Raw genomic sequence first — 18,500 nt, 5'->3', positions numbered from 1 at the left:
TTCAATATGGCTCCTCATTTATCAGCCCTTTCCCTGCAGGCTGGGTGCTGAGCCTGGGCAACCTCACAGGTTACAGGCAAGACACCTTCTTTCTTGCTGACTCCCCAAGAGCAGCTGTCTTGTGGTGAAGCCCCTCAAGGTGACTGGGCCATTATAGGACCCAGGCCAGAAAGAAATCAGAACCAAAAGGGAAAATGGGCTTCAGACCAGTGTGTCTTGAAATAAAATCCCAAATAAGGATGCAATGAGGAGAACATGTGCTCTGGAGCCTGACATTCCGGGCGACAAATTTTGGCTCTATCGTGTGTTAGCTGTGCGAACTTGAAGGTGTCGTTTAGCTTCTCAATGCTTCAGTTCCTCATCTCTAAGATGGGGATAGTTGTATGTAACTCACAGAGCTCAAGGCAGGCTGGGCTACGCTAGCTCCCTCTAATAGAAATACAATGCAAGCCACACGTATAACCTGACATGTTTTACTAGTCACATTTAAAAAGTAAAAATAAGCAGATGAATGTAATGTTAATGTTTTATTTAACACAACTGAACTAAAATAATTGTCATTTGAATATGTAATCAATATGAACATTATTAATGAGACAGTTTGTATACTTTTATTCATCCTAAGTCATTGAAATCCAGTGTGTATTGTATATTTATAGCGTACCTGAGCTCAGACACTTACAGGGCATCTCCCTTTGGACTGATTGGATTGCAAGAGCCCAATAGCCACAGGTGGCAAGTAGCTACCATATTGAAAAGCAGGAACTGTAGCATTTCTGATCTCCTTACGCTCTACTTAAACCCACTCCATAGCTTTCTAGAAGTACTTGACAGTTTTATTCCCCAAGATACCAACATTCACCTGAACTGTATCTCTCATACCCTTCTCAGGTATCAGACAGATCGGTGGTGGCTCTGGTCCCCAAACAGACCTCCTCCTACAACATCCCTGCCTCTGCCAGCATCTCCCGGACGTCCATCAGCAGATACGGTGAGGACCAGAAAGGTAGCCTGGGCAGCCAGTGGAGTCTTCTGTGACCCCCAGGGGCTACTCACCATCCCTTCTGACAGCAGGAGCCCCGTGCTGCTGCCAGCCTGCAGTCAAAGGCTTCCCTTTCTCCCTGGACCAGTCATCCTCGGAGCAGCCTGTCTCCTCAGAGCTGTGGCAGCAGGTGGTACCCGGCACCTCTCCTTTGAGAGCCCAGGTCTGATGAAGGAGTTTGAAGGGCCCACACCCAGGGAGGCTCTTGGATGGGGGGGTTCACATAACCCAGTCCAGTTTATGCTATCGTCCTGACTGAATTATTAACAGTGCCCCCTTTAGCTCTCAGTCATGTCCCAATTTGGGCAGTCAATTGGCCATCCTAGCCCTTCCACCCCTGAGGAGTGCTAGGGCCCCCAGTGCCCTCTGGGCAATGAGGTTGTGGTGTTTCACTCTCTCTGACTCTGTTTCCTCTGGTTCTGTATAGCACTAGGCTTTGGGCTGTCCAGCTAAAGGACACCTCAGGACTGAAGCTGGCAGCTCCAAAAGGGGCTCAGACAATTCTATATTCTGGGCCCCAAGTATGAAGGAGCTCGTCAACTCCCGAGAGGGAGCATTTCCACTCACAGCCCTTAGGATCCTGACTTTTATTAAAGCCTCTATGAGAATATCTGGTTGACATTTTCCCTATTGATTGCTCTTTGCTGGAAGCATCCGGGAATGAGGGACTCCCAAATTCCCAAGGGCCACTCCAGCTCACAGAATTTCTAGGTCCTCTTTTGACAAAGAGATTTCAGGCTGTTCTCATGCCAGCCAAGGATCGATAAAATAACCCACCAAATATGAAACCCCAAGGGTCCCCTTCCAATTGAAACTGGTTTATTCTGAGTGAGTGCAGCAGGTGGGCAGGGATTCTAGAAGGATTCTACAAGCCAGGATGATGCAATTAGTCGCTCACAGGCCTCCGCTGCCCCCTTCTCCTCAGACTCCTCCTTCAGGTACACAGGCAGTCCCGACAGCCTGCGGTCTCGGGCCCCCATGATCACCCCAGACCTGGAGAGTGGGGTCAAGGTGTGGCATCTGGTGAAGAACCACGACCATGGGGACCAGAAGGAGGGTGACCGGGGCAGCAAAATGGTGTCCGAGATCTACCTGACCCGGCTATTGGCCACCAAGGTAATTCCTGCCCTGCCCTGCCCAGCCCAGGGAAGGCCTCCTCAGAGGTGTGTCCTACCCCCCACCCAGCCCACAGCATAGGAAGGACAGCATGGAGTCTGTCCTTCAAGGTAACATATTTGGACAAGGAGGTCCAGGTCTGGGGCAGGCTTCCCAGGAGATCAGGCCACTGCTGTTCTCTACCCTTTGGCAAAAATCACAATGACATCTTTCCTCCTAGCTCACCCTATAGGACCGCCATTACTCCTCAGAGGATCGACGGTCTCACCTCAGGCCCCTACACCCCTTAGGAAATCATTGGGGTTTTTTATTGGTATTAGATGGACAGATATGCCAGCTTCCTCCATCAGTGTCTTTTCTACCCACTTTCTGGCCACAGTGGGAGGAAAAGCATGAAGGCCTGGTCCTTCTGGTATCCAAGAGAAGGCTTCCCTTTCCCCATCCCATCTCATCTAACCCCAGATGCTCATGGAAGCGAGGCAGCAGCAGTGCTGGAAGCTATGATCTAAAGCTGTGTTCTAGCCTCCCTAGCAGAGAAAAGTTTGCCTATATATGCATAGCAATCATCCAGCCCGTATTTGCCAGTACTGTCCCCCACTGACCCCACAAAAATGTGGCTGAAATTCTAATACAGTGGCCTCTCAGATTTGCTCCCTGAAGTGCCTCAGAAATACACCATCAGACCATGCGTCTCAAATTTTGCTTTGCCTAATATGCTAATAAGAGACCAACAAAGAGACACCAAAAGGCTGGACATTTTCCTGACCTTCAGAGGTGATTTTTGAATCAGCAAACTGTGGGCCCCAGGCCCAGCCTTGTCCCTGCCCCAGGTTCCCTCCAAGGCCCTGTGATCAGGGCTGTGTCTCAGCGTTCTTGGACCTGGACCCTTCACCCAGTCCCCACTCCAGACACTGCTTATCCCTGGCCACTCACATGGTGGGCCCTTCACACCTTCCTGTGAGACCCTCTGCAGTCCTGCCCTGTTCCCGCTGGAAAGGTCCAGCCCTCCATTTTGTTCTTGTACCGGCCTGTGCCCTGCATTCCCCGTTGGAAGCCTGGGCTCAGAGCATTTGCTGTCTTCAGTCAGACTCCCCACACCCACACCCGCCTGCCACGGACACAAGCAGAAATGTGGCATGTGGCCGCAGGTTGGAGGAGGTTCTGGCCAGGAATCTGCAGCCCATTCAGTCCCTCCCACCTGCCTAACACCCACCCCCACCCCCACTCCCACCACACTCTGCACAGCCTGGCGTTGCAGACAGATCTCCAAGGCAGGATCGGTCCAAGGCACCATCTGGTCTGCCCACCTGCTGCCCGTTCCCCTCCCCCACCTCATACTTTCCCACCACCCCTCCGCCAGGGCACGCTGCAGAAGTTCGTGGATGACTTGTTTGAGACCTTGTTCAGCACCGTGCACCGGGGCAGCGCTCTCCCCCTGGCCATCAAGTACATGTTCGATTTCCTGGATGAGCAGGCGGACAGGCACAGCATCCACGACACAGATGTGCGGCACACCTGGAAGAGCAACTGGTAACCCCCTGGGGAGCCCAGGGAGAGCTGCAGCCTGGCGAGGCTGCAAGCTGCGGGGCGTGAGAACTAGCAGGGACCAGGGAGATGGGCAGAGCCTGTTCTCTGCTGTGGCTGAGTAATCCAAGGTTCCTGGGACAAACATATGCTCCGCAGAGCAGATGTGGTCCCCAGGCGCCAAGTGGGCCCTGCCGGGCATAGAGCCTGGCACCAGGACAGAGCTCTGCCCTTCCAGGCTCAGAGCCTTCTCCGGGACGTGCCTCGTCCTCCCTAACTTCTTAGGAAAGGGAGCTGGAGGAACCTACACAAAGAGCCACATCTGAGACCTAGCAGCAGAGCTTCACAGACAGGCGTTGTGGGGCATTCTAAGCACGGCAGAACCTAAGGCGCTTCCTGAAATGGGGAAGCCCTGAATTAAACTTAGACCCTGGGGAAGTTGGCCAGTGCTGGGAGAGAGCTTGCACCTGCTGTAGACTTGAGCCCACCAACTACGAGGTTGTCATTGCAAACGTGATCCCTTAAGGCCAAGTGATTACCCCGGCGCCATGGCTTTCAGGAAGCAGCAGGCAGGACGTCCTGCAGGCGTGACTGTCTCCCCTAAGGTAACCTCTGCAGCCAAACCCAGCACTGGGAGAAACAGCTCCTGCGGGCTCTTCACGCAAGACGTTTCTCTCCTGGGTTTTGAACCTGGACCATAGACCACACTGAAGACCGACTTTCAGGTCACAAAGGGCCTGGCCAAGAGCCAGAGTAAAAGCCTTCCTTCAGGAAAAGAGCACAGAGAGGGGAGAGAGGGGGTCCAGGCATTTGGGTTGGGCAGGCAGCCCACACAGCTGTCTGGAGTCAGCCATCTCCTCGGAAAACAGAGCCAGCACAGATGGGCCCCGGCTGTTATTTGGGAATCAAAAGTCCTAGCAACCAGCAAAACACTTTGGAAAAACCCAACCCCGAACCCCATATATTCCTTCTTTTCCGGGGTGTTGTGGTTGCCAAGCGCTCCAAAGTCTGCAGCTTTGATCACAGTGGAGTGAAATGAAGAGGCTCTGGTGGTCGTGGGGTGAGGAGCCTCCAGTGCAGGTCACTGGGACAGGCCTTTCATTCATCTGCATTCCCAGGGCCGGGGCCATGGCTGTTCCCTTTGCTTAGGCGGATCCTCAGTCCAGCGCTGGGAGTGGCAATTTCAAGGGAATCAAGAGAACGTTCTGGATTATCCCCATCTCTGTGCCCTTTGTTTCTGGCCAGGCCCAAGTCATACCCTGGAGAGCAGACTCTGGAGTTGTGGTGGGGAGAGTCCCCTTAGCCAGACCTCAGGTCCCTAATGTCCCAGGAAAGACTACTAGAAGCTTCCAAAGCTGCCGGGGGAAGGGGAGGTAGAAGAGAGGAGTCACCTCTCAGCCCAGGCCACTCCCTCCGGGTTAAGGAAAGTGAGTGATCCCGTTGCATTTGGAAGGATAAGCAGAAATCATAATGGAAGGACTTGGAGTGGGCACAGCTGATCTTTCCCAAGACTTGGCGTGAACTGAGACATTTGGGAAAGTTTGGGGTCCAGGAGAATCAAGAGAAAATGAAGGAGACGGGGGAGGTAGGTTGGATGGCTGAAACATCTCAGGCCCGAAGGACAAGCCGGGGACAGGGCTCATTCCACAGAGGATCCAAAAGAGTTAAGGGCCTGCAGGCAGCTGGAGGAGAGGGCCAAGTTGGAAAAGGCAGCAGAAACAGCAGCTGTTCTGGTTTTGAAGGGGAGTAAATGGGCTTATCCTCCTTATGGCCTAAGGAGCAGAGAAAAAGCATTCTCCTCCGATTATAAATTCCCAAGTTGCAGAAAGAACTCTCCTAACGACTGATCAGTTCCTCTTGGGGTGGGAAAAACTCGGAGTCCTAGTGAGTCATTCCCAGCGTGCCAACAATGGCCTCCTCTTCTTCCTCTGCCCCTGACCAGATCCGAGACGGCCCCGGGGAGAGTCGTGAAAGAGCTGCCCCCAGGGGAGCCCATTCCTCAGCCCAGCCAGGCCGGGCCAGCCCTGGGAAGCGGCTGGGCAGCCGGGCTGGGTGGGGAGCACAGGTGGCGCCCTTTGTGCCCACTCGGAGCCCGTGCTGGGGCTGCCACTGCATCCTTCTGGATAATGGCCACAGGCATTGGGAAGGGACTCTGGGAGCCTGGGGGCTTTGTTTGAACCTCTGGGAAAACTGTGCAGCCCTCTGTACTTGGGCTTCCCTGGGGACACAGAGGCCTTTGGAAAAGACCTCCATGAGGGAACGAAGCCACCCACGCCCACCTCTCAGTTGTTAGAGAACAGGGTCAGCACCCCATTAGGGCGCAATAGTGCCTCTCCTTTTCTCCCAGCATCAGTAACAGCTTAGCCTAAATTGGCAGCCCAGGCTGGACCAGTTTTCTGTGACTTCATTCTCTTGCCCTTCGAGAGAGAATTGTGGGGGAGGGAGGAATGTTAGTGAACAGCATGGGGCACGGCCAAGGTACAGCCCCGAGACTCTGCTCTGCTGTCTCCTACAGCCTCCCTCTGCGCTTCTGGGTGAACGTGATCAAGAACCCCCAGTTTGTCTTTGACATCCACAAGGGCAGCATCACGGACGCCTGCCTCTCTGTGGTGGCCCAGACCTTCATGGACTCTTGCTCAACATCAGAGCACCGGCTGGGCAAGGACTCCCCTTCCAACAAGCTGCTCTATGCCAAGGACATCCCCAGCTACAAGAGCTGGGTGGAAAGGTCAGTAGCGCCCTCAGGACCGGCCCGTGGCCCCGAATGCCTGCTGCATTCCTTCCTCTGGGCTTCACTGACCCAGGACTCAAAACCATGTTTGTGGTGCCTTTGGGACCTCATGATCACCTTTTTCTCTCTTGTCCAAAGTTCCTGCTGGGGGAAGAAAGGGAAGCTTTGTACCCTTCAGGTCAGCTCATTAGCATTCTAATTACCATTTACTGAGCACATGCTAAGCACCCAGCACTGTGATAAAGATGTCGTATGTATCACCTCACTAAAGTATCCAGCAGAGTGGTAAAGTAGGTTTTATTATCATCCCCATTTTACTGAGGAGGAAACTGAAACACAGAGAGGCAAAATAACTTACCCAAGGTCACACAGCTAGCAGGTAGCAGAGCTGGAATTTGAATACAAGGAGTCTGGTCAGAGTCTGGGCTTTTAACTACCCTGGAAAGTTAGTAGTTAGGGAGAACCAGTCTCCAGGCCCCAACCTTAGGGAAAACCAGCCTCCAGGCCCCAACCTCAGCTTGAGGGAAGAGGCCAGAGGAAGCTTCGTCCGAAGAGAAGTAGGGAAGCAGGAGCAGTCGGGGACAACTGTGGTCTCAAGGGTTCTGGGGCCAGGGTAGGTATAGGCAGTCTTTGCTGAGTCCCCACCAAGGAGCCTGTCCTCTGTATGGCAGATACTACGCAGACATCGCCAAGCTCCCCGCCATCAGCGACCAGGACATGAACGCCTACCTCGCCGAGCAATCCCGCCTGCACGCCGTGGAGTTCAACATGCTGAGCGCCCTCAATGAGATCTACTCCTACGTCAGCAAGTACAGCGAAGAGGTGAGTCAGGGCCCCGGGAAGGACGCACTCCGGGGGCAAAGCAGGTTAAACAAACAGCAGGGCTCCATCCTTTAATAACAGCAACAGAGGGTAATTCAGAAAACACATTCACGGAGTCAAAAAGTCATCACCATGCTTTTAGAAGGCAACCTATCCTCTCCTGATTCATTCAGTGCTTTCTTACACCTTCCACTGTCTTGCCTTCATTGTTCATGCAATACGTAACACCTTTATTTAATAATGTAATTGTTGGGCTTCCCTGGTGGCGCAGTGGTTGAGAGTCCGCCTGCCGATGCAGGGGACACGGGTTCGTGCCCCGGTCCGGGAACATCCCACATGCCGTGGAGCAGCTGGGCCCGTGAGCCCCGGAGCCTGTGTTCCGCAACGGGAGAGGCCGAAACAGTGAGAGGCCCGCGTACCGCAAAGAAAAAAAAAAAAAAAAAAGTTAAAAAAAAAAATAATGTAATTGTTTTTCAGTTCAAAGTGTACGATTAATTTCATCCATTCTTAAACAATGAATCACACTCTTCTTTGCAGTTGGGCAGATGCTGTCAGTTACATTTCAGACAGACAGGTGGACATGACTAGATCCTGAAGAGGACAGCTCCAGAGGATTCACAAGTCATGCATTAGCACTGTACCTGAACATAATCGTAGTAATAATAATAGCTAACACATAGCACTTGCTATATGCTAAATGTCGTTTTAAATACTTTAGATATGTACATACACACACATACATGTATGTATGACATCTGTATGTCATACATACATTCAATTATTTACATTATTTACGGTTATATTCATGAGGGCAGAATGGAAAGGCAGATAGAAGGATATAGGATTCTGGAAAATGGCCTCTTCCATGCTGAGTCTGCCCCCCCACTTTGCTTTTGTTCCTCAGCTCATTGGGGCACTCCAGCAGGACGAGCAGGCCCGGCGACAGCGGCTGGCATACAAGGTGGAACAGCTCATAAACGCCATGTCCATTGAGAGCTGAGCGATGGAGTCTCCTGTTCCTGGGAAGAGGGACCCGTGAAAGCTGTCACACTGGGCATCTCAGAAGGAAGGACAAGTGAAGGGGATCGGGCCCCAGCGCTTGCTGTCCCCTGAGACCCCCTCCCGGGGAGAGGGGAGGACCCCTCTCCCCACGCCAGCCAAGTTCCGTCACAGCCTGTTCCTGCAGGGAGAGACCGGGGGTGTCATCCGCCCCATCTCCCCGCGGCGAGGACGAGAGGGACGCCAAGACCCAGAGGAGGTGGCTCTTCAAGCTGAGAGGCACGACTGAGCGCGGCTCTGCCTCTGTGACTGCTGCTTTGCATGAAAACTCGTTCAGTGTATATTGGGGAAATAATGAGAACTTTATTTAATTTTTTTTAAGAAAAAGGAAAACCAGAAATAAAACAAAACAAAAAGCTTCCCTGTTCATCCCGTCCAACTTTCGTTTAATTCTGATTTCTGTCCCCCTTCCTTCTTCGACCCCTGTCCCTCCTTCCTCGTATAACTCCTGGTTCCCAATGCCGGAAAAAGCCTACAGAGAGATGCTGAGAGAAAGCAGAGGGGAAAATGATTGTTTCCTTAACTTCGGAATTGTTGTTTTAAAAAAGTGAGGAGGAGAAGAATGAGCACAAGTTGGCACCAAACACTTCGCAAAAAGAGAGGCCAGTGAAACCCGAAATTATCCCGGCAGCCGTAAGAGGTGGGGAAGGACTCACTAGCCTTTGCACAAATGGCGAAGCCGTCGAGCGGCTCCACCTGGCTGCCTGGAAACAGCTTTACATACGCACACCTGTGTATTCTCATCTCCAGAGGACATATGTGTCTGTAGAGTACCAGTGCTTTTTGCTACTGTTTCGTGGTTTTGTTTTATTTAATCCCAAACCTCCACAAATGAGGAGCTGATTTTGGTACTTTTCCTTTGGGTTTCCCTAAAGTTACTACCAGAAGTGGGGCAGAGGTGGGCCTCTCCGAGACCAGAGGCCTGGCCTCCCCGAGGATGCTGGGCAGCTCTGCCTTACGTCCGTCACTGTCATAAACCAGGCACCCCTGGGGAAAGGCCTTGGAGGCGCGTGGGCCAGGCCTCCAGGAGATTCCATTTGAGAGCTGACCTGGGGATGTGGGTGTTTGGCTTCGGATTCTGCTCCAATCCGCCAGTGGTTTCTTGCAATTAAAAAGAAAACAAAACTCAAACACTGTTTACAGCAAGCAATACTTGAAGAGCATAGGTTCGAGAAGCTGCAGTATTTACTGTTGTGCTTTCTGTCTTTTATTCTCTCATGCCTAGAGAGGGGAGACAGCCCTTCGCTCGTATGCGGAAGCTCCTGATCGTCTGTCTGAGCACTGGCCTCGGTAGAGATGACTGTAGCATCCCCATGTTATGTCTTCTTCGGCCTCTCTTTCTGTCTCTCCCTTATGAGTTTGAAGGACAAGTGGGCAGCTTCTCTCTCTCCTGCTGACACCTAAATCCGTGGATGACCCTCCGTCCTGAGTGTAGTTTCCAAATAAAGAGACCAAAGTTCCACACCCTGGTCCTGAGGCCCCATGGAAGGCAGTGGGAGGCATCCAGAGGAAGACACCTCCGCTGGTGCAGGACCCTAGTGACCGGACAGCCACCGGCGTTTCCGGGCCTCCCACCCTGGCAAGAATCCAGCCAGCTCCAACTTCTCCGCAGGCAGCGTCGGAGTGAGTGTGAAGGAGGACAAGAGAAAGGCAAAGGGGTGGGAAGGGAGGCAGCAGGAGAGGACCAGCCCACCCTTCCCACCTTCTACTTTACAAGGGGCTGCAATGCTGGGAATCGGGTCCAGCCACCCCCAGCGATACCAGACCAGGGTCATTTCCTCTGTAATTAACTCTGGGCCCTGGCTTCTCTGTGCCCTGATTTACCTCCAAACACTTCCAATTTCCAAAAGCTCTGCTGACCACATTGGATTGCCAGGAAAGGGCCGGGGGGAGGGGTAGCTCTGAGGGCTGGCTTCCATCACTGGGGTGTGGCTTTGCATCACTGTGCTAACCACACAGCAGACGTTGCCCGGTCCTGGCCTCAGCTCCAGTTTCTTGCCTGAATGCAGCCGACAAATGGGAGAAGAAAAGCATTCAGCAAAATACTCAGGAAACTCGCTGTTTTCATTATAATTCACAACCAGCCATGTGAAGGCCACTTTCTTCTGATAATCCACTTCTGTTAACGTGTCTCTGGGCCCTATTAATAGCCTGAAAGAAATACTAATGACTGGCCTTCTGCACTAAGCCAAAGTGTTTGCCCTTCATATACCCAAAGCTTACCAGCTCAGAGCCCATGATTTATGGAGATGAAAGGCGAGGAGATAACGGCAAGAGGAACGTGAGCAGGGGACTCTGTGCTGCCCACAGAAAAGTGCAGCCCACCCTCCTTTTACTTCCGAGCTCTGAATGAAGGTTTTCTGATCACACCACTGCTCAGACTGGCATCCTGGGCTCTGCCCCACCAAGAAGTAAAAGTTAGACATCTCAACTGCAACCTGTAGGCATCTACCCGGGTGTCTCCCAGCAGCTACTTTTGGTGACCATTCACCACCCCTGCGGATGCTTCCTTGAAGGTTTTGGAGGAGTGGGAGAATGATGGAGGCATGGCTGCTTGGACAGTGGAGAGGAGAGGTGCCAGAGCTGGCCTGAGAAGCTTGACCACATTTCTCAGGATTCCATGAGAGAGCTGGGGAATGTGGGCTGGCAAAGGTTGTGGCACAGGGGCATCCCTAAGGAAGGAATTAAGAGAAAGGAGAACTCGACTGGACTCAAGTCAGACCATGAGGGTGAAAGGATGGAGAGCATTGCTTGGCTTTGGGTCACCGAGAGTGCATATGCCCTGTGGGAAGGGAGGGGAGGGAGTTAATTGGCCTCTGTCCTCACTGTTATCCAATGTGATGTGAAGATATTTTGACCTTGTGTAAGGGATAAGTATTAAAGTCACGTTCCCTCCCCCACATGAAGTCATCCGTCTTGGAGGGAGGCAGAGAGGGACTTCTCTCTCTCGAAGGTTGATCCAGCTCCATTTTGTTTCACTGGTCTGCACAAGAGACAATCTTCTGGAAAGGAAAAGCACCCCAGAAATGTGCTTGGCAAGACAGAGGGTGCTCACACACAAGACAGAGATGGACAAGCTGTCCATCTTGGTGGAGTGAGTCCCTCCAGCTGGCCTGCTGCTGCCTACCGCCCAGCAAGGGCTCAGGTGCTTCTGTGCTTGCCCTCCTACAGCTCTCCACAGCCCATCTCTCAGAACCATTCCTGATCCACTACTGGCAGAGAGCTCCCCCTCCTTGAAACGTTCAGTCATTAGAAGCACGGATCCACTGGGAACCTCACTCGCGGGAGGGAGCTGTTTTCTGTATTCATTCATTCAGAGAACATTCCTGTGTAACACTGTTTGCTAGGCCCTGCTCCAGGTGCTAAGAAACAGCAACAAACAAGACCAAGAAGGGCCTTCTTCTAGCAAACTGACGTTCTTCGGGCTGCTGGTTCCTGCCACCAACTTAGCCCGCATAGCTCACCTCCCAGACCTGCAGAGGGCACAAGTTTTGTAGAAAAGGGAGCCAGAGGAAGCAAGAAAGCCGACCAACCCAGCTGCCTTACCTCGTTCTGGGGACAGTCCCGAGAGCCATGAGAGCCCTTCTCATTCTCACTGCCGCTGTCTCTTCTGGGGGTACTTCCCCTGCTGCTTGAGCTCCTGGCCTCCCTTTATTTCTACCAAACGAGGACAAGAAATACCAGTGGAGGCCCCTGGCCCTGCTGAGCATGAAGCAGAAGCGACGGATGGGTGAGCTGGACTACAATGGTCTGGGCAGCACAAATTGAGAGTGTTTGAAAGCCACTGGCTGATCAGTCCCCAGGTGCATCCCAGTTGCCACACTGCCCCCATTACCCTGCAGCCAGTAGATACTGAGCGGGCAGCTGCCCTCGAGGAGGCCACTGTTCCCAGCCACGCTGTCCTGCCTGAGGTTCCTGGGCCCTGGCCGCGGGCAGGAAAGAACTGAGCCTCAGTGATGGGGGCTCTGTGGGTGAGAAAATGCAGAGGAGTTTAGTGGACACAGGGCTGTGGGAGCAGGTCCTCTGGGGGGACTTGGGAGGTGAAGTTCAGGGCCTTCTGGTGCCTTGTCTCAGGAACACGCTTTGAGAAGATGGCGGCCTCCTCTTCATCACCCCAGTCTCTGTTCCCTGTCCCTTTCCTTTCTTCTGGTTTCCCCAAGAGTGAAGTTTTAGCATCTGGGGGCTCCGTGATGCCAGGGATAAAAAATAAAGTTTCACCCTCGGTATTAGGGAGGACCTGGGGGCCAGGGCCTCAGCCCTGTCAGCAAACTGGAGATTCTGGGCCTTTCATGGACATGCCCATCGCATTCCCCTCACCCTAAAGGGACTCGGCCCTCTATCCTTTCTGCAGTGCAGCCCGTGCCTCCTGTCCTCACCTCAAGGAGATGGGAGGCATCGTCTGGATATCAGTCAAGGCCCTGACTCAGGCCTCGTGTGCTCTCTGCGTTGGCATTACAGGTGGAGAACATAATGGAACGTAGTTCCCCCTACAGAGCAGATGTTCCCAAGTGTGTCAGGGAGGGAGGGACAAGCTCTTTGTACCACGAGACTAAGGACCTGAGCCCACCTGCCTCTCCCCTCAACTTCTCCTACCCAAACCCACTCTTCTTGACACACTGGAATCTGTATTATATATTTTTTTAAGAAAATAGAATGATAGCTGTCCAGTTTTGTTGTTTTTACAGGTGTTGTGGAATAAAAACTGTAAGAAAATTACGTATTTAAAATGTTCCAATAAACGGGGGTTTTTTTGTCATTCTAATATATTACTGTGTACCTATTGTAAATATGAAACACTCCTATTTTGCAAGCCAAGGACACAATTTGTACTGTTGTTATATATAAATAAAGTTTACTGGATTAAAAAAACCTTAAATCTTCAAATAAACCTGGTTGTTCAGTAGCGTATATGCAGAATAACATTTCCTGGGCATATTTAAGAAGCGGGTACTCGTGGGAAGATGAGCTAAGTTGTTTTGAGGGACTTCTAGAATTCTCTCTGGAGCCGGAGCTTATTAGTGTCCAGTTATCAGCATCAACACACCAGCACTCACACACACACACACACACACACACACACGCACATGTTCTGGCTGTACCAATGGGTGAACACTGCCCCCTGGCCCCAAGACCCAGAACATCGCTTTTCTCCAACAACAGGCTGATAGTGTAGACTTTGGGTTGAGGTGCTTTCCTAGGGGTGAATTAGGTCTCAGAAGGAGGAGATCCACCTGCATTCCTTCCTGAAAATTACATTCATTTATTTGTATTAAAAATTTCAAGCACCTACCAGGGAATGGCATTGTGGTAAGTGCTGGGGGATGAAATAATAAATGAGAAAGACACAATCTTTGCCCTCATCAGCCTTTTAGGGTATGAAAATCATAAGGATTCTGGAAAAGGAATGTCTCAGCTGTGCCATGGAAGGGTTTTTTGGTTGTTTTTCTTTTATTCTCAGTTGAGGGATTAAGGGTGAATCGAGGGAAAGATGCCGGATACTGTGTGCTTTTAGATCCAGCCCAGGGGAGAGAAAAGGGTTGGGCTGTGGCCTGGGGGATAAAAGCAGTTCAGGGCAGACATGGAGTCCAGAGGCAACGCATGCTAGAGGTAGGGAATTGATGTTTGGCCTGAGGATGCCATGTCCCTTTCCCCTTGCTGTACCTCCTTTTTTCTATTTTTCTTTCCCATGTCCCAAAGTGTGTGGGTGACACTTCCACTCTCGGCAGCTAAAGGAGCAAACGAGGATAATCTGTCAATCTGACATCTCAACGGAGCGTGCCGGGAAACCACCGATCTACCTCCATGACGTCAGAACTGTGTCTGGGCCCACAGCCTCAGACCCAGCACTCAGTGGAGGATCCTTAAGGGTGAGATGCAGCCCTCGCCCTCAGAGGGCCTCCAATCTGATGGCAGAGATAGCCGCTGCCTTCAGGGTGCCTCTAGCCTGACAGGGGAGACACAGACCCTGCTCTCAAGGACAGCCCAATCTTACATGTCTTATACAGACAGACAGCACATGTAAGAATGGGGCCTGGGACTTGAAAACCACAGTCACGTAAACAACTGCATATTGATAAATCTATGCACACTAGAGTTGTAAAATTATTGTGGATTCAGAGAAATAATTCCTGTGAAGATATTTCAGGGCCTATTCTGCAGCCTCTGAGTTTATGGTGTTTGTGCGTACACACACACACACACACACACACACACACACACACACACACACACTCATTCCCGGAGAGACTTGGAGAGATGCAAATGCTGGTCTTGAGGGTGAGAAAAATGCAAACACAACACCCTGAAGAGCCGGGAGAAGAGCACGTTGCCGAGGCCTGTGTGTAATTAGTACATCGTTTTCGATTGCACGGAGGTTTTGTTGTGAGTGCACTGGGCTGTTTTGCTAACATTAAACCATCCTCCGCTTCTCTTATAAATGCAGGCCTTGAGCACTGGAGGCACTCTGTTCCACCACAGTGATGAAGGTATAATCATTCCTCAGCAGAAGCATTAACGTGGCCCTGGCAAGCTCCTGGAGGGTTGGCAGTGTGAGACAGGAGCAGTTAGATGAGACCGGCCTCTGCCACTGCCTGCTGGGGACCCTGGGGTCAGCTGGGCTGGCATGCAGGGCCATATGGACTGCATGGAAAAGGCCATTCCTCTGCATGCAGTCCTTGTACCCCAGAGTTTCCCCAATCTTCTTTCCACCCCACCATCTCTCCCCTCAGTAACTTGATCTTGGGGCACCTCTGTTATTAAATATCTGCTGCAGGAACTACTATCCTCAGGGAAGGAAGAAATTGGGGAGGAGGTGTCTGTCTATCCTGGTCACTGTTGTAGTCCCAAGACAGAACACACTGAGCACTGGGTAGGCCTATAGCAGATGCCGATGAGAATGTTCGGAATGAAAGAATGAATAAATGGATGTTGTGAACCACCTCCGTACTGCAAACTCTGGAACATCCTCTCTTGTAGGCTTCTCAGTCTCATGTGATAGACATGTTCCATTTTTATAGTCTGAGATCAGAGAGGTTAAGGGATTTGCTTAAGGTCACACAGATACTCTGCTCTTTCCACCGCACAAAACTGCCTTCCATTAGCTCTAGAACCATTTAATACTTGAAAGTCTTCCCAGGAAGTGATCCTTCCTCTTGTAAAAAGCAAGTGCTATGAGAGCACTCTTCAGCATCCATTACTATTCACATCTGCTCAATACAATCATTTCTATCCATTACTTGCAGTAGAATGACACTAGACTAGGCGCCGTTAGACATACAAAGGAGAAAAAAAGCTAAGTCTTAAAGTTGCAGGTTTCTCAGATTTTACAATCTAATATCAACACTATTCATTATTCTAAGAGAGAAAGACTCATCCTTTTTCTTAGTGGGAATTAGATATCATTTTTACTACAAGTGCAAAATAATTTTTTTAATGATTTTTTTAATGTATTTATTTATATTTGTTTTTGCCTGTGTTGGGTCTTCGTTTCTGTGAGAGGGCTTTCTCTAGTTGTGGCGAGCGGGGGCCACTCTTCATCGCGGTGCGCGGGCCTCTCACTGTCGCGGCCCCTCTTGTTGTGGAGCACAGGCTCCAGACGCGCAGGCTCAGTAGTTGTGGCTCACGGGCCCAGTCGCTCCGCAGTACGTGGGATCTTCCCAGACCGGGGCTCGAACCCGTGTGCCCTGCATTAGCAGGCAGATTCTCAACCACTGTGCCACCAGGGAAGCCCAAGTGCAAAATAATTTTGCCAAACTGCAGCAGTAGGATTCTGAGAGCTGGGCTCTTCAGTTTGAGGGAAAACCTGCATGATAAGCCACGCAAGAGATTTTAGGGAAGTGGGTGCTGTTGGTGATCTGTGCTCCATCACGATGACACCATTCACTGCCAAACCTCCCTGCTCAGCAGGTGAGCTGAAAGGCAGGGGAGGCCCCTGCCTGGGTGTGTGTCGGCTGCTAGGAACTGGGAGCTAAATCTGCGGCCCACCAGTAGCCCATGTGCAGGACTTTCTGCAGTCTACTCATAATATTTATCTTATTCCTGGTTTTGCTTTATGTCTCTAATTCACTTACTTTATTCCTCACTCCCTCCTCTTTCCTAATTGCAAGTTTTCATGTATCCCTGGCTAAGAGCACAGGCCTTGGATTCAGAGTGCCTGGGGTTAAATTCCATTCCCAAACTGTATGGCCTGGGGCAAGTTCCAAAACCTCTCTGTGTAACAATTTTCAAATCTATAAAATGGGTTTACTATACATTAAATAAGGGGTTTTGTAGAGGTTAAATAAGATAGTGTATATAATGAACTCCCTAAATATTACAATAGGTAAATGAGAGAGAGAGGGAATTAACCATACATCCTCCTTTTACAGGCAGTCCAGCAGGACCTACAGGAGGAGATGAGGATCTCTAGCTGGCTGTGGGAAGAAGCTGAATTAATGCCCATAGATTTCAGCAATAAAAGTTGGTGCCTGAGAGTTAAGTCCTTAGGAGACTAGGCACGGATGCTGGCCAAGGAAAATAGGAGGTGAATCAAGGCTTTACCCAATGGAAGAACCAGCTATGAACCAGCTGGTAAATATGGTACAGGTAAACGCAAAGGAACAGACGGGAGTGGATCAAGCCAAATCTGCATGTGCTAGAACCACGGGCAGAGCCCGGTTGGCCGCAAGGTCAGGAGGTGGCTTCCGGAAGGCCTGACCAGGGCCTGGGTCCAAAACACGGTGGGGCCTCATAGGAAAGACCCTCCTTCACTTAGAGAGCCAGTGGGCGGGGCAGGACCTCAGGCCCAGGGCAGGGGCAACAGAGAAAGGCAAGTAGGCTGGAGGCAGAGGGCACTGACTCCATGGGCCAAGTCCCCAGGGAAACAGAGGAGGAGAGGGAACAGGATGCTCACCAGACCTGGGAGGGGGCCTCTCCTGTCTCCCCTCTGGGAAGTCTGAGCACCTCCATCTCTAACTCATTTCAGGTGAATATATTACTCAAGGTTTTCCAGAGAAACAGAACCAAAAGACGGATAGGAAGTGTGTGTGTCTATGTGTGTATAGGGTGGTAGATAGAGACAGAGAGATTTTAAGGAATCAGCTCACACAACTGTGGAGGCTGCCAAGTGTGAAATCCGCAGGGCAGGCTGGCAGGCTAGCAACTCCAGCAAGAGCTGATGCGCAGTCTCGGGTACAAAGGCAGTCGGGAGGCAGAACTTCTTCTTCTTTGGGAAACCTCAGAGTTGCTCTTCAGCTGTTAGATGAGGCCCACCCATACCATGGAGGGTAATCTGCTTTCTCAAAGTCTGCGATTGTAAATGTTAACCACACCTAAAATATACCTTTGCAGCAACATCCAGACTGGTGTTTGACCAAACACCTGGGCACCACAGCCTAGCTTAGCTGACACAAAAAATTTACCATCACAGTGAAGAAAAGACAAGTCACCTACTAACAAACACTGAAGCTAAACTCAGGGCAAATGATCTGTAAATCCATCCACTTTGATGTGTGTGTTTTTTTTTTTTTTTTTTTTTTTTTTTTTTTTTTTTTTACTGCGGTAGAATACACGTAACATAAAATGTACCGTCTTATCCATTTTTACATGTACAGTTTAGTGGTATTCAGTACATTCACATTGTTTTGCAACCGTCACCACCACCCATCCTCATAACTCTTTTCATCTTGTAAAACTGAAACTCTATACCCATTAAACAATAATAACTCCCCTTTCTTCCCTCCCCACAAACTAACCAAGAAACCCTTAGTTTCCTAGTAGAAAATGCTTCTGAAAAATCCCAACCTTTGTTAGCTAACCAGAGAAGAAAAGAGACAAATATCAACAGGTATGGAGCCCCTGATGCTGGAAATGAGAGAGAAACGGAGAGGGTTCTAGCTGCAGATCAGGGAAGAGGCGCTGATTCTTGGACTCATCATAAATAAGAGGGAGTGGGAAGAAATCGACACCATCCCATCCTCTGGTGTTTCTCCCGAACTCATAGATGTCTGTATTGTCCTAGCCCATTTATAAAAGCCCCACCTAAGGAGCACACACTAGAAGCTGATCAAAACACACAAAAACATGTTTAGTTGTTTAATCTCCAAGAATCATGCAGATTTCCAACATTCCTGATCCATCTCCCCAGTCTCATCCGTCCTTCATTCTCCCATCTTCATTTGGCTCCGTTTCTAACTTTGATGATGCGCATTTTGGGAAATCTCAACCTGG

General features: G+C 50.7%; 1 protein-coding gene across 1 annotated transcript in view; it reads left to right on the top strand.

Moving 5' to 3' along the window:
- Nucleotides 1-8,732, top strand: part of PLXNA2 (plexin A2) — a 216,648-nt gene extending 207,916 nt beyond the window's left edge. The window contains exons 27-32 of the mRNA XM_079937942.1: nt 892-991; nt 1,968-2,158; nt 3,519-3,688; nt 6,198-6,410; nt 7,085-7,235; nt 8,140-8,732. Coding sequence (XP_079794068.1) covers nt 892-991; nt 1,968-2,158; nt 3,519-3,688; nt 6,198-6,410; nt 7,085-7,235; nt 8,140-8,235 — 921 coding nt within the window. The 3' untranslated portion in view covers nt 8,236-8,732. The remainder of the gene's footprint in view (nt 1-891; nt 992-1,967; nt 2,159-3,518; nt 3,689-6,197; nt 6,411-7,084; nt 7,236-8,139) is intronic.
- Nucleotides 8,733-18,500: the final 9,768 nt, after the last annotated feature.

Source organism: Stenella coeruleoalba (genome assembly GCF_951394435.1).
Source record: "Stenella coeruleoalba genome assembly, chromosome: 1".
Lineage (NCBI taxonomy): Eukaryota > Metazoa > Chordata > Mammalia > Artiodactyla > Delphinidae > Stenella > Stenella coeruleoalba.
This window is presented reverse-complemented; position numbering and strand designations above follow the sequence as displayed.